The 14,095-nt window shown below is 33.9% G+C and overlaps 1 protein-coding gene across 2 annotated transcripts in view; it reads right to left on the bottom strand.

The window, feature by feature from the left end:
- Grid2 (glutamate ionotropic receptor delta type subunit 2) overlaps positions 1-14,095 on the bottom strand; it is a 1,417,491-nt gene that overhangs the window by 1,133,527 nt on the left and 269,869 nt on the right. For both annotated transcript variants that reach the window (XM_042273420.2, XM_042273418.2), the window contains exon 2: positions 3,668-3,823. In XM_042273420.2, the coding sequence (XP_042129354.1) occupies positions 3,668-3,823 (156 nt within the window). The remainder of the gene's footprint in view (positions 1-3,667; positions 3,824-14,095) is intronic.

Genomic DNA, 14,095 nt, shown 5'->3' with positions numbered 1-14,095 from the left:
AAACAAAATTCAAGGAAAGATCCTATGTTAAGGTATGAAAAATAATTTGCCCTTGGTTGCTATTGAACAATTTATTATATGAATGTAAATTTGGTTTATATAAAATATACTCATAAGTAAAGAAAAATAATTTACTAAAAGAAAATTCTTTTCAGATTGCTTTTATAACAACAGAATTTGGTCTCCATAATTCACTTGGATGTATGAACTAAGATTATAGTTATAATATGATAAATATAAAGAAAACTGTCATTGATCATTCAAGAATGCAATGTTAACACTGTTTTATAACAGGTATATGGATTTGTAGAAAGCTACTTCACAGTAAATTATTACCCTCCAGGTCCTCCAGCAGAAACTACAGAGTGACATCAATCATCAGTGATATCTTGGGATTCAATCAGCAGCTCACTGATACATGTTTCCATTATTAGGTGTTGACAATAGACATATCACAAATTTAAAAACTGGTTCTTTAAAATATCTTTTGGAGAGTATAAAAATTGAACTCTTGGTTCATTGCATGGTAGATGATTACTTTCATTCCCAGCCCCAAACTCTGCTCTTAATATGGTTAGTTGAATGGAATTTTTAAATGAATTAAGTATAAGCTATTAGATATGATTTGACTTTTGAGTGAGAAATTTGTCTATTAGATCTCTCTTATCTTTCATTATTTACCAAATTTTCCCTTTCTTTTTTTTCTTTTATGTTACAATACTATTCAGTTCTACATAACAGCCACAGATTCCAAGTGTAATACTTTGACATTAATATGATTGCACATCAAACAGAAAATATCAAGGCTGTAAATTTTGTATAAGAACATTAGAAATTATGTATCAATAATAAGAATATTATCATTGAGTTTTTCATATCATAATAATTTGATAATATTGAAATCATTTTAATAAATTTTAAAAGTATAGCTATGAAGAGGTGATCATAAAAAGTAGCCATCTTTGGTAACACAGAGTTTTTCTTCTAAATTTCTTGATAAACTTTTAAATTGTTTCTTCTTCTCATTTAGCCTGGATAGTTTCTGTGGAATGTTTTTGAACCAATATCTTATAGAAATAATTATTTTCACTTGCAAAATAAGTCCAAATCTTGCTAGGCAGTTGTGGTACATACCTTTAATGCCAGCACTTGGGAGGTAGAAGCAGGAGGATCTGTGAGTTCAAGGCCAGTCTGGTCCAGGCTACACTGAGAAAGCCTGTGTCAGGAAAACAAAACAAAACAAAACAACAAAACAATAACAACAATAAAACCCTCCAAATCCTTCTAGATACAAAAGAGTGACAGGAAGCTTCTCTAAAGCTATAACTTATTTCAGGCTCACCACCCAGCACAGACCATCAACATGACTAACTGGTCCAGAACATCTTGTTAGTAGCAGACACCATCCAGGCAATCTGTCAAGCTCCTTCAGCCTGCCTGTCAGATAACTAGTGGACTCCATCTGGCCAACTTATTTTCTCTCTCAATTTGCTTTCAATGTCACAACTTCTTTCAAGTCCCTACAGTTCTGTTGAGTGAAATTTCTGTTTCTAGAGCTTATCTAACAGCAGGATGAATGCACAAAGTGAGGTCTAAAAGAATATCACTGCACTATTAAAGAAAAAAAAAACACATTCACTGTTCTTAATGTAGTCTTTAAAAAATGGTGTGAGGGAATCTTTTCAAACATTATAATTTCCTCTAATCTCCCTTTTCAATCAAGGTAGACATTTAAAATCCTTTAGTATCTAATTGCATTTTTGAGGTTGATATGGAGAGGAGTTAAGATTGACACACATAGACTGGGAAGATAAGTTGATCAGACCTCTTTGTTTTCTGTTCCCATCATGGTCATGAAAGCACTAGGTTACAAAAAGGTCTTGAAACATTCATTGAGACAGTGATTGTTAGTAAACATACATACTGTATTAAATATCTTCTTCAAATTCTACATTATTTTTCCAATTCCTTTATAGATTCTAATATTAGACATGTTTTAAATGCTTCTATGAATTATTTTTCAACACACACATTATTTGAACCTTTAATTCATAGTATAACTATGATTTTAATGTGAAATATTTGGATATATTTTAATTTGGCCTTGAATTAATATTCAGTTATTAAAAATCAAAACTTATCACTAAACATACTTTTCAGTTTTCTGTGAAAATAGTTGGTTCTTAATTCTGTTTATTTCATGAAAAAGTCTTGTTTATACTACCTAGTCAGCAATAAACAATATTTTTTAGATCACAAGTGCAATATCCAGTCTATAAACAGAAGTAAATGAATGCCTAAGAGTCCTCTCTAATATAATCTATACAACAAAAAGTTATAATAGTAGATAAAAGGGGTGCATGTTCCAGACACTTAGGGTTATTTTATCATCCCCTCCATGTCAGTTTTGACACTGTTTCCTGCCAAACTAATTTACCATTTCCAATATGATGTTTGTTGTTTCTTCTTCCAAACCCGATTTAAATGTTTCACAAAGCCAAGTCATTTGACTAGATTACTGTGCCCTTCGTCATCTTAAAAGGATCATTGCAATAAAATGTAAAACAGACCAATGTCTTAGTCTGTGTAACTATAAGAAAACATCTTTTAATTAGTAACTTAAAAAGACTGGAAATTTATCGCTCACAGTTTTGAATGTTGGAAGCCCATGTTCCAGGAGCTAGCAGACTCTGCCTACTGAGTGTTAGGTTTTCATACCAAAGAAAGTGTCTCCTTGTTGTGTCCTCTGAACGCAAAGGGTGCAGTGTGCTCACTCCACCTCTTTTTTAAGAGCACTAACCCTATGTATAAAGGCAGATTCCCATGCCTTCAGCAACTTCCACATTTCCTACCTCTTAACGTTATTGCAGCAGGAATTATGTTTCAACATTGAAATACAGGGAAAATCACAAAAATCATCTATATACTTGACAACCATAAAGAAATAATTCCCCCATAATGAGTGCTTTATCAAAGAAGGGTATTAAAGCTTTCTTAGATTATCAAACTGAAACAGACAATTCCACTAATCTGAGAAAGAGCAATGCAGATTACTTTTGTCAGTGAGAACTTTAATTCACTCTCATGAGAATCAGGAAGAAAGATACTATTTTAATGCCCGGAAACTTGTAGAAAATAAAACAATACAGCCAGAGTCATGACTTTAGGAACACATCATAACACTGCTGATTTGTGGGTGGTGTTTCTAGTTTTTTTTGTTTGTTTGTTTTGTTTTATTTTTTGCATCACTGTATTTATCATGTGTATACCTGAAATGTCATTGCAAGTTCTAACAACACTCAAGTCAGCTGTAATTGCAGAGAAACACAAAGCAAAAATTCTGATAAACAGTCATATTTTTCAGAAATGTTCCATTTCCATTGACATTATAACAATGACAAAAAGCTCTTGACTCCAAAATGTATGCAAAGTTTCATATCATATTTCAATCCACATAACTTTTTATATGACATGCCTTCAAAAGTTGAATGTAAGATTATAAAAGTACATTGTAAGAACTCTCAAAGAAAAGTAGCATCTAATTAGCTAAAACCACAGAGAATGATGCCTACTTTGAATTGCTGTTTACTAATCTATTTTAATTTCCATTTTAATAAACAATAAAATAACATAATTAAAATAAATCTTAGATCACGAAGGGCCTTACCTTCTTGAACAGCTTGAAAAGGGTTGTTGCCATCAACAAATGTCACTGAAAATGTGATTTTCTCTGTCTGTAAGATTTCTTCATTCTGATTGAGGTCACCAACTGCTGTGCGGAACACCTCATCATCTTTTTTAGCAGATTCATCAAAAATTGCTCCTAGAAAGAAATGAATATTTCTATTAAACAATAGCATAAACGCTATCATGACATCTGGCAATATGCCTAAGACACATTTACTTGAAAACTGTACACTTTTACTTAAAGACTTTACTATATTTATCACAGGAACACACTGCCCTGGATACAGGGCTCTCACTAAGCATGGATGCATCCTCACTTCTTTCAAGTGTAGATGAGGAATGATACTTCAAAGTGTTGTTGCAGGGAGAGTATCCTGGAGGCAATTTTATGTGCTTGTTGCTGTTTTTAGGGTTTGTAGGACAGTAGATAATATACCAAAGTGTTGTAGGAAGTTTGGCAATCACAGATTAAAGAATTTTTCAGTGGGAAAATGAGATACACTCAGTACATTTCTGAGGGCCCACACCCAGAGTAGACAGGAATTCAGATTCTTTTATTGAATTTAATTGTTTCTGCTTTTCTTTGCGTTCATTTTTCTCTCCAATTTTGAGCAGAATTTTCATAACCACTTCAGCATTATGCACAATGCTACATACAGATAATTCAGACATATGCAAATTTATGAACTGATGTAAAAAAGAAACTTTTCCCCTGAAGGATTAATTTAGCTATGACATTTTCCATTCCATTCACTAATACTGTGAAATAATCCTTCTATACATTGTGTAAATATATGTAGCTATGATAAGTTTAATAAACAAGCTGACTGGCCAATAGCTGAACAGGATAAAGTTAGGCAGGAAAACCAAACTGAGAATGATGGGATGAGGAAGCATGGAGTCAGAGGAGTCGCAAGGAGACTCAGGGGAAGCAGGATGTATAGAAAATGAGGTAACAAGGCATGAGCATGTGCCAAAGCATAGATAAGAAATAAGGGTTAATTTAAATATAAGAGTAAGGTAGTGACAAGCCTGAGCTATTGCCTGAGCTTTTATAATTAATATAAGCCTAGAGTGATTATTTGAGAGCAGCTGTGGGACAGGAAAACTCCATACATGAGTTCCACAGTTCACTCTTAACAGTTTTTAGTCCATATTATAATAGTTAAACACGGGTGTTTCTATTGCGTACTGATTGATTTCAAATCCCATTCTTGTGAAGTGAATCAGGAAATTGTTCACATCATGAATCATGAGCCTCAAGTTTATAGTCAGCACCAGGATGAACCTGCCTACAAACAACTCTATCTATGAACAACATTAGTAATAAGGTTAATGTGTAAATAAGTTGTGAAGAAAGAAGTTACATTTTCTGTGTGTTAGTACTTTTTTTTTTTTTTAATTTTCTAATTAACTCCATGGATGAATTGGAGGGCATTATACTCATAAGTCAAACACTGTGGGATAACTCATCCCTAACAGGCTTGTGGGCCATTAGGCCCAAGAAGTAAAAAAGATCCTTTCTGAGAGCCAGCCTGGGCCTGCCTTAGCAACAGCGGCTGAAACATGATCTGGAGATGACGTTGACCAATGAGAGGCTGCATGTCACACCAGCAGATGCATATTCATCAGACCTCCCCCCAGGGTAGGGTGGAGAGGCTGCATGTCACACCAGCAGATGCATATTCATCAGACCTCCCCCCAGGGTAGGGTGGAGGATATATAAGGCTTGCCTCTTCCTGAATAAACTGAGCTTGTTGTTTTGACATTCTCCTGGAGTCTGTGTGGTTTGACTCTGTGCCTACTTGGCCCCCTCCCCCAAAGGGAACAACAGCAAGGACCCTGCTACAAAACACACAAAATAAAGTGCTGCATGACCTCACTTCTATGTAGAATCTAAGAAAATTCAAACAAAGAACCAAGGGAATGCTGAATTCTCTTCTAGTTATGGACTGAAGGAAGCAGAACCCAGAGGTAAAGAGTGCAAACCTCCAGTAGCAGCAGAGTTCACATAGACACTGGGAAAGAAGAGGAGCAGAAAATGCAGATGAATGATGGAAAGTGTCAGTCACTTGTAGGCCTCACACAACCACTGGGAATAGAGGAGTCAGGAAGCAGAGGTGAGGGATGCAAATCCCCAGTGATTTGCAGACTTCACTTAGGCACTGAGAAGCAGGTAAGCAGGAAGTGGAGGTGAAAGCACAAACAGAATATGAGAATTAGAGCTACATGGTCGGCCATGCATTGGAAATGGGCTATGAAGGTAGCCTTAGGGTATTCCAGTACATTCTCACAGACAGACAAAAGAGACTGTGGAAGGAAACAAAGATATAAATGTGGTTGATACTATAACCACTCCAATATGTACATAAAAACAAATGTATAAAGTTGTATTCCTTAAAATAGATGATAAAATTTTAAAAAAAGTTTCAATTCAGACAGAGCTTAGAATTGTAATTAACTTGTCGTGATACATATCTCATTTGATCTGTAATATTAAATGTTTCTAGGTCTATATTTTTAGTACTAGAAATACATTTAGTCATGAAATAAAGATTCAGAACCAGATATGCACCACATATTTGACACAGGTCATGTTTCACAATAAGGGTAAGATTCCTGGCTCTCACTCAAGTGTCCTTATTCCAAATCGCAAAAGGTTGTGGCTTCCATGCTGTACCTATGAGGAATCACAGTGCAGTGCAATTCTTGACATCATTGAAAGTCTACAGGCAATGTCCATTTGAACATACATTTATTTTTATTTATAATTATTGATAACATTTTTATTTTACTCTAATCCTTCATCATGAAAGCACTCATGCATTTTAAACTAGATTTCCTATTCACTGAAAATATTTGACTAATTAAAATATATAAAAAACTGATTCAGGTTCAATAAAATAATGAATGAATGACTACAGTACTAACTAGATAAACAACCAGATATTTTATTTGTGACTGCAAAAAAACTGTTCATATATAAAAAAGTATCTCATTATATGCTTAAATACTATATAGCTTTTATATGCAGACTCATAGAGACTATGTATGCATACACAAATTTAATATAACATACATATTTTTACATACACAAATGGGTGGATAAATGCAAACCTTTTGCATCTGCAAGTTGTGATGATTTTGTGTTACTAGTAGTCAGTTCCTAGGCTTTCCAGTGAATGAAATACAAAGTTATGAAAGATATTATTCAATATGTGAGTCAATATTCTAACAAAGAATGCATGATGATGTCAGGTCCAGCAAGTGTGACAGGTCAGTGTTACCCTTTATAGCTGAGAAGGCTTCATGTTAAAATACCGTCTCTGAAGAGTGCCCTACATGAATCTGGCTTTCTCTTTTGACTGATCTTTTGTAATCCTTACATGGATTACATCAGTATTATGACCTGACTTCTGTAACTCTTGTCTTTCATTTCCTGTCTATATTGAATATCTCTACTGCTGAGCATATGAGAAAGACAGTGAATAATTTTAATTGATATACAAATGGCATGTGTCTTGATTATATCATTACATATTTATTGAGCGTATACTAATATTTTATTAATGTAACAAAATAGAGTAGACTGCAATTTTTAACCCATTCAGTTACTTCTGAAACATAGAATTATGTTTTTAAGATGGATAAATATTTATGCACTATTGGTATAACCTTATGATTTAAATTTTTGTAAAGATGGCTCGTTTTAATATGTGAGAGTACTCCTAAATATAGATTAATACTTATACTAAAATACTAAATATATTACTACCATATTGGAATATAAACTTATTTACCAAAGTGTTAGGAAATATGATATAAATTCCTCATAATTTGTGCTGAAGTGAGCAGTCTACTTTAAACCACATGATCTAAGTGTCTGTTCACATGTTTGTATATACATATGTCAGCTTTTGATGAGATCCAAATGGAACTTTGCAAAGAATATCCATTAATCAACCTCGTGTTAAAACTGGTGTTGTGGCTGACTTCTGTTGAGTGCCAGGTAGGCATTTTTATCAAAGGTATTTTTACTTGATACAATACTTACACATTAACCCTGCCATTATAAATTTCAAAACCCTGCAGAAATGATATCAAATTAATCACTTAGGTACTAAATTAAAATGTACAAAAATGAAAGACAAAATAGATATGGTTCATCGTCTTCCAAATAGAAATGTTAATTTCAAAATCCAATTATTTATTTACCACTTCCTTTCATCTATAACACTTTTCTTAAACTTCACTTTTCACCAAAAGAAGACACGGAACATCTTAAAGGATACCAGAGAATACAGAAAGACTCATGTGTGGTTTTCTTGAAGAACATGAAGACAAAATCTCCCTTATATCATCAGTTTTCCAAAGCCCTCAGTAGTGTCCACAATAACATTACCACATATATTTTAGGACATGATACAACATCATATACCATATATTTGGCTCCTGAGTGTTTTCTCATATACAACAAGTAAAGACATACACAGAGTATTATGAACAGCACTGTTTCCTTCCTAGATGTTTGGATTAGAATATTTTTGGAGTGAGCTCTGTTAACAGACTTAAGGGGGAAAGAAGGTTAAGATGTATCAGCATTGACTGTGCCTTGAAAAGCTACACACACACACACACACACACACACACACACACACACACACACACATACACGACACACACACAGATACAACACATAACCAATTATATCTATATGTATTCATTATTTCCCTTAATAGAAGTAGATAGTTCCTTCTATAAGATGGAAAAACATCACATAAACTTTTAACAAACACGTCTCTATACAGGAAAGTATATTTTTAAAGGTAAGCTATCACATAACTTTAATATCTAAGGACATTAGCTCTATGAATTTTAATTATAAATAATACTATTTATGATGTTTCTTTTGTTTAACAAATTGACAAGAAATAGCAGTGGTGGCACACCACTTTAATCCCAGTACTCAAGAGGCAGAGGCAGGCGGATCTCTGCAAGTTCGAAGCCAGCCTGGTCTACAGAGCGAGATCCAGCACAGGCTCCAAAGCTGCATAGAGAAACCCTGTAAAAAAAAAAAAAAGAAAATAGAAAAGAAATAGGAAAAAGACAAAACTTAAGCAATGATTAAAAGATGTGATTGTGAAATTGTAATTAATAGTAATATCAAAACCATGCTGACATCTTAATTTTGAATTTTGAAGTGTCCGTATATCCATAAGTCACTATTGCATATGAGGGACCAAATAATATATCTATTTTCTTGCTAGATACTTTAAAAATCTTAAATCCAGACTTCTTCTCAAAATACAATGGGTATATTTATGTGAGCATGCATGCATGCCTCTTCCTCTGTCTCTGTCTCTCTGTCTCTAACTCTGTCTCTGTCTCTGTCTCTCTCCATGCGTGTATATGTACATGATGCTTAAAAGAAGACTGAAACATGGGACTACTTCTCACAAATTAAAATTTACAAATAATACTGGCAAATAAAAATTATGAGCAATCGGGCTGGAGGGATAGCTCAGCCGTTAAAGGCTAGGCTCACAACCAAAAATATAAGAGTTCGGTTCCCAGCACCCACGGCTATCCCTCCGGCTACCAGAAAAATAAAAAATAAAAAAAAAAAAATAAAAAAAAATTATGAGCAATCATTTGGCCAAATCAACAATTCCACCAAGTTTCATTTTCTAGTTTTCTATTAGTGACATAAGTTCCACTGTTGCATTAGCAAGATATTATTTCCTGGCCTAACAAAGTATTTTATATTTAGATAATCAAGTAACATTAATTAAACCTTTTCCTCTAGTAGGTTATATACAATCTTTTATAGACAGGAATGCAATGCAAGTTATAACCAGTCCTAGATTAAAAAGTGGCAAATATATTTGAGTGTGGATTTACCAGAGATATTACCTGTGAATCTAGAAGAACCATGTTTTTAAGCAAGGTATTAATCATTCACTTAAATTTTAGTTTGAATATTTAAATTCTCTTTTGGCTTATAAATATAGTAGGAAAGCACAGAAAACATGATGATAAGAAAAAGAAAATTTCTTCAGTGAGCTCACAAATGCCTTCAAAGAAAGGGAGACGAATCTACATAGCAGAATCCTTACAGGAACAATCATATACACACCCATTCTTCTATATATTTATCTGCCACATATGTATCATTTATTTATATATTTATCACCTATATCCATAATTTCAAAATATTATATAAAAATTAAATAATTTAACAAGCTAAAGCAATTATCTGTATTTTGCTTTCATAATCAATTTGAACTTAAAACCATGTCTTCTAAAAATACATATTTAAAACAGTTGTTCAAAATATGTTCAGTCATATTTCTGTTGAAAAAAAAATAATGATTGTTTTCACTCAGAAAGTTCAGTGCTTTATAAGTTTGAGAAATGGCTCAAGAGTTAATAGCACATGATGTTCTTGCGGAAAACCTGAGTTTGGTTCCCAGCACTGGATGTCAGGCAGCTCACAAAACCCTGTAACTCAGAATCTCAGTTATCTGACCCCCTCTTCTGGCTTCTTCAAGTACCAGCACATGCATGACATTCATTCCCACGGACATTTGCATACATAAAAGTGAGAAGACATATAAATCTTTTAATTAAACATTTAAAAAAATCTTATTTTCCCTAAACACATAAATTTATTAGCTGCTTTAAAAAATTAAAAATAGCACAATTGCTGCATTACATGGTGTGGATCTTTAAGTGTCTCTGAAGCAAGCGTTGATTCTCTCAACACCCACTCCCACACAAGTTGTGTGTTGGTTTTCTTCTTTGTTCTCTCTTTCTTTCCAGACATTCACATGCATTCATCCTATCTCTCCTTAAAGCAGAGAACAAGTTCATGGCTTTAAATACTCTGTTTCAATCACACTTTTGGTGGAGTGTATTTATCATTCTGTATACACACATAGTTGATGATTCTCAGATGATCAGCTTATCTGATTCATTAATGACAACTTAGAGAACTAAGGTGAATGAGCCAGAGTGACATAGAGATTGGTGTCACACACTTTACTCCTTTGCCTCAGAGTCTCTGTACTGCAATGTAGGAGATAGAAAGAATCACAGATTCTCTTTGTTCATCCCAGTAAGGGACAATACTACAAATGATTCAGAATCACACAAGCATTAAATTCTACAGTTGTGCTATGTGGATACTAATTGCACTGTCTCTTTGGAGACTTTAAGGTTCTACTATCCTGCACAGGACATTCACTGATACTGGAATTAGGTGGAAATTACTTATGTATTTCAGAATGAGGACAAGCAACTACATATAATTATAAAAATATGATGTTTGGATGTTTGAATACTATGCGTTCCAAAAATTGAGGTTAATCATTTTAGGTAACACAAAGAAGTAGTGAAAAGCAAGCTATTCCTACTGTTATAATGACAGAAACGAAATAGTGTCCCTACATCCTGAGCTACTTCAGGATTCTATTACTGCTGTGCAAGGGAAAACACTTTTATTATTTTTGTAGAAATTTTCTTTTAAATATTTTAGTTGATAATTACAATATGTCTCCTTTTCCTTTCCTCTCCTTAAACCTCTAATATATTCCTCCTTAATATCTTTCAAATTTATGGTGTTTTATCATTAATCATTACAGCATTCATATAAATATATACAGATAGATTTCTAAATAAAATCTGTTCAGTCTGTATAATGTTACTTGTATGTATGTCTTCAAGGCTGAAGACTTGGTATTCTATAACCAAATGAGGTGATTATATACAAAAACAAATACTACATATGTAAAATAGTAATTTTCTAATATAAATAGACATAAAATAGCACTTTAAGGACAATGTTTAATTACATGAAGAGGTGAAATTTCATCACTTTACCTTATCTAACCATTCACAAGAGTTCTAACTAGTCAAAGACACTCCAAAGCTACTTGTTGGTAGAAAGTGTTGGAGGACATCAGATTCTTAACAGAAAATTTCATTCTAAAGTCTAGGAAAGTATAGTTATCTTTTTCCAAAATTTGAAATCCATCAAATAATGGCATCCACAGCAGTTACCATCCATTAGTACTAATCACTGTATGAAGCATCTCACAAGAGTTATTTCATGTAGTCTTAGTGATAATCCATTGGGGATAAATGGTGCTCACATTCACTGTCCTCACAGCTCATGAGAATGAGAACTTCTGCCTAATTCACAACTTTAGCTTCTGACTAAAACCACTAAAAACTACATGTGTCTCATGGTCAGACATTCACACAAGCAGAAAGTACAAGATAACACTATGCTCATGGTAACTACAATAACGTTTTTGTGCATAAAAAGAATAAAACACTCTAATCTTATTCTTATTTGATAAAGTCTAATGTGTTATACATTTCTAAAAAATGTATTTTTAAATAACTTGGGTAAATGCAATAGTACCACAGTAAATTATATTGTAATATAATAGTATATTATATTGTGCTATATTGAAAAGAAACACAGCCCTTAGCCACAATATTTGAATATGTCTTTTTCTCAAGCATTATGCTTCTATCTGTTTGCATATAAATATCTAATAAAAAACATTCTCAAACTGAAACAACTTTTTAAATCTTTTTCCATTTCATTTATGCCTAAGTGAATTCTGAGAACATGTATGCTGATATATATACTTGAGAACCTTAAGAACAAATGTAGGCTTGTGTGTGAGTAAAGTACTCTGATCACTAAGCAATCTCCCCTCAGTGCTATGTCCTTAAAGAGGAAATCTCTGGTTATTCTATTTTTAGGAAGTATTATTTTCAGGAGTTGTATCAACTAGTAAAACCAATGTAGAAATTAGTCTGGAGGTTTCTGAAAAACTGGAAATAAGACTGAGTGTATGCCCCAGCTGTACCACTCCCAGGCATACACCTAAGGGACTGCATACGCTACTCCAGAGTGGCTTCCACATCCATGTTCATTGCAGCTCTAGTAACAAGAGTTGGAAAGTCGAAGAGATCAAGATGAACATCATCTGGTGACTGGATAAAGAGAACACGTATACACACACACAACAGAATATTACTCAGCCATAAAGGAAAAGAAAGCCAGGAAATTTGGATAAAACTATTCAAAAATAGACTGAGGAAGTTCACCTAGGACCAGAAAGATAAACATAACATTTTCTGTCTTTGACTCTTTCGTTTTCTAGGTTTAAATTGGAGTACATGTGGATGTCAGGAAACTGGAATTAGGCTACCAGATACAGATGCCTTACAGGAGGGAGGGTAACAAAGTTCAGGTGAAATGAAAGTAAGCAGGGGAACACTGGGGTCAGAAATGTCAAGTAGAGAGGAGCCTGGGGAAATGAGATGGTGGTGGAAGGGCTAGGCAAATCAAAGGGTGCAAGATAAGCTATAAAGCTATAGGAAAGCCTACAATCTCCCAACCCAACCAAGAGGCTTCTCCAGAGGAGATAGTTGAAGCCGGGTGACAGGAAGAGGGCAGTTAAATAGGTGTTAAGTTTTTAAGTGGGGCATAGGTGAATAGGAAGAGGAGTCTGGAGGGATATTATTGAAAATAAGGATACATGAAGAAGTCTGATAGAAATCTACTAGTATGTAAGCTAATTTAAAAAATATACATATGTACACATATGGCACATATAATACACACATATACATATTTACATACATATACTATACATAAGCATATATTTAAGGGAAATTTGAAAATAAAGACCCTTCATGAGTGGACAACACAACACTGCTTCCAAAAAAACATGGTTTATTAGGTAAAAAATCTCAGGTCTAACCACAGGTTATTCCTCAACAAATAATTAATCTGGGAGGCATCAGAGATACCATGTACAACACAGGCTATTGATATTTCTCTTGGTTTCCTACCAAAACCCACTGGCAGGACTCCATGCTGAAGATACCACTCATATTGGTTACAGCCAGTCTAAACTTGGCCAGGAAAATCTCTCTTTGCTAGACAGCTTACATAGTGCCAGAAGGTGCTATGCTGGCTTATGAGAGAGAAAAGACATCCAAGGTCTCACCCCCCACTAGGCCCTGCATGCTACACTGACCTGCTGCTAAAATTTATCCACTGGTAGAATAGAATTATACAAGTAATTACTGAAAACAAGTGCTTTCTAGTAGTATATGATACCTGCTTACAGGAAGGGTTTCATTTCTGTTACTGTAAACCTGGTCCATTGCCAATGACTAGGAGGATCATAGACACTGGGGAATCTACTGTTGTTGTTTTGCTTAATCAGCATGCTGTCAAGATGCCTTCTAAACATTTATCCATATTTCCATAGATTTGTGTTTTTCTCATCTTTGGTTAGACAAGTATCTTCTTTCAATGAGTAGTGGCTAATTCAGAGACATATAAGACAGTTAAAGTGGTAAGTAAAAATAACTGAGA

The sequence above is a fragment of the Peromyscus maniculatus genome, chromosome 3 (assembly GCF_049852395.1).
Source record: "Peromyscus maniculatus bairdii isolate BWxNUB_F1_BW_parent chromosome 3, HU_Pman_BW_mat_3.1, whole genome shotgun sequence".
NCBI classification, from domain to species: Eukaryota; Metazoa; Chordata; class Mammalia; order Rodentia; family Cricetidae; genus Peromyscus; species Peromyscus maniculatus.
The sequence above is the reverse complement of the archived record's forward strand: the minus strand, read 5'-3'. Positions and strand labels throughout refer to the sequence as shown.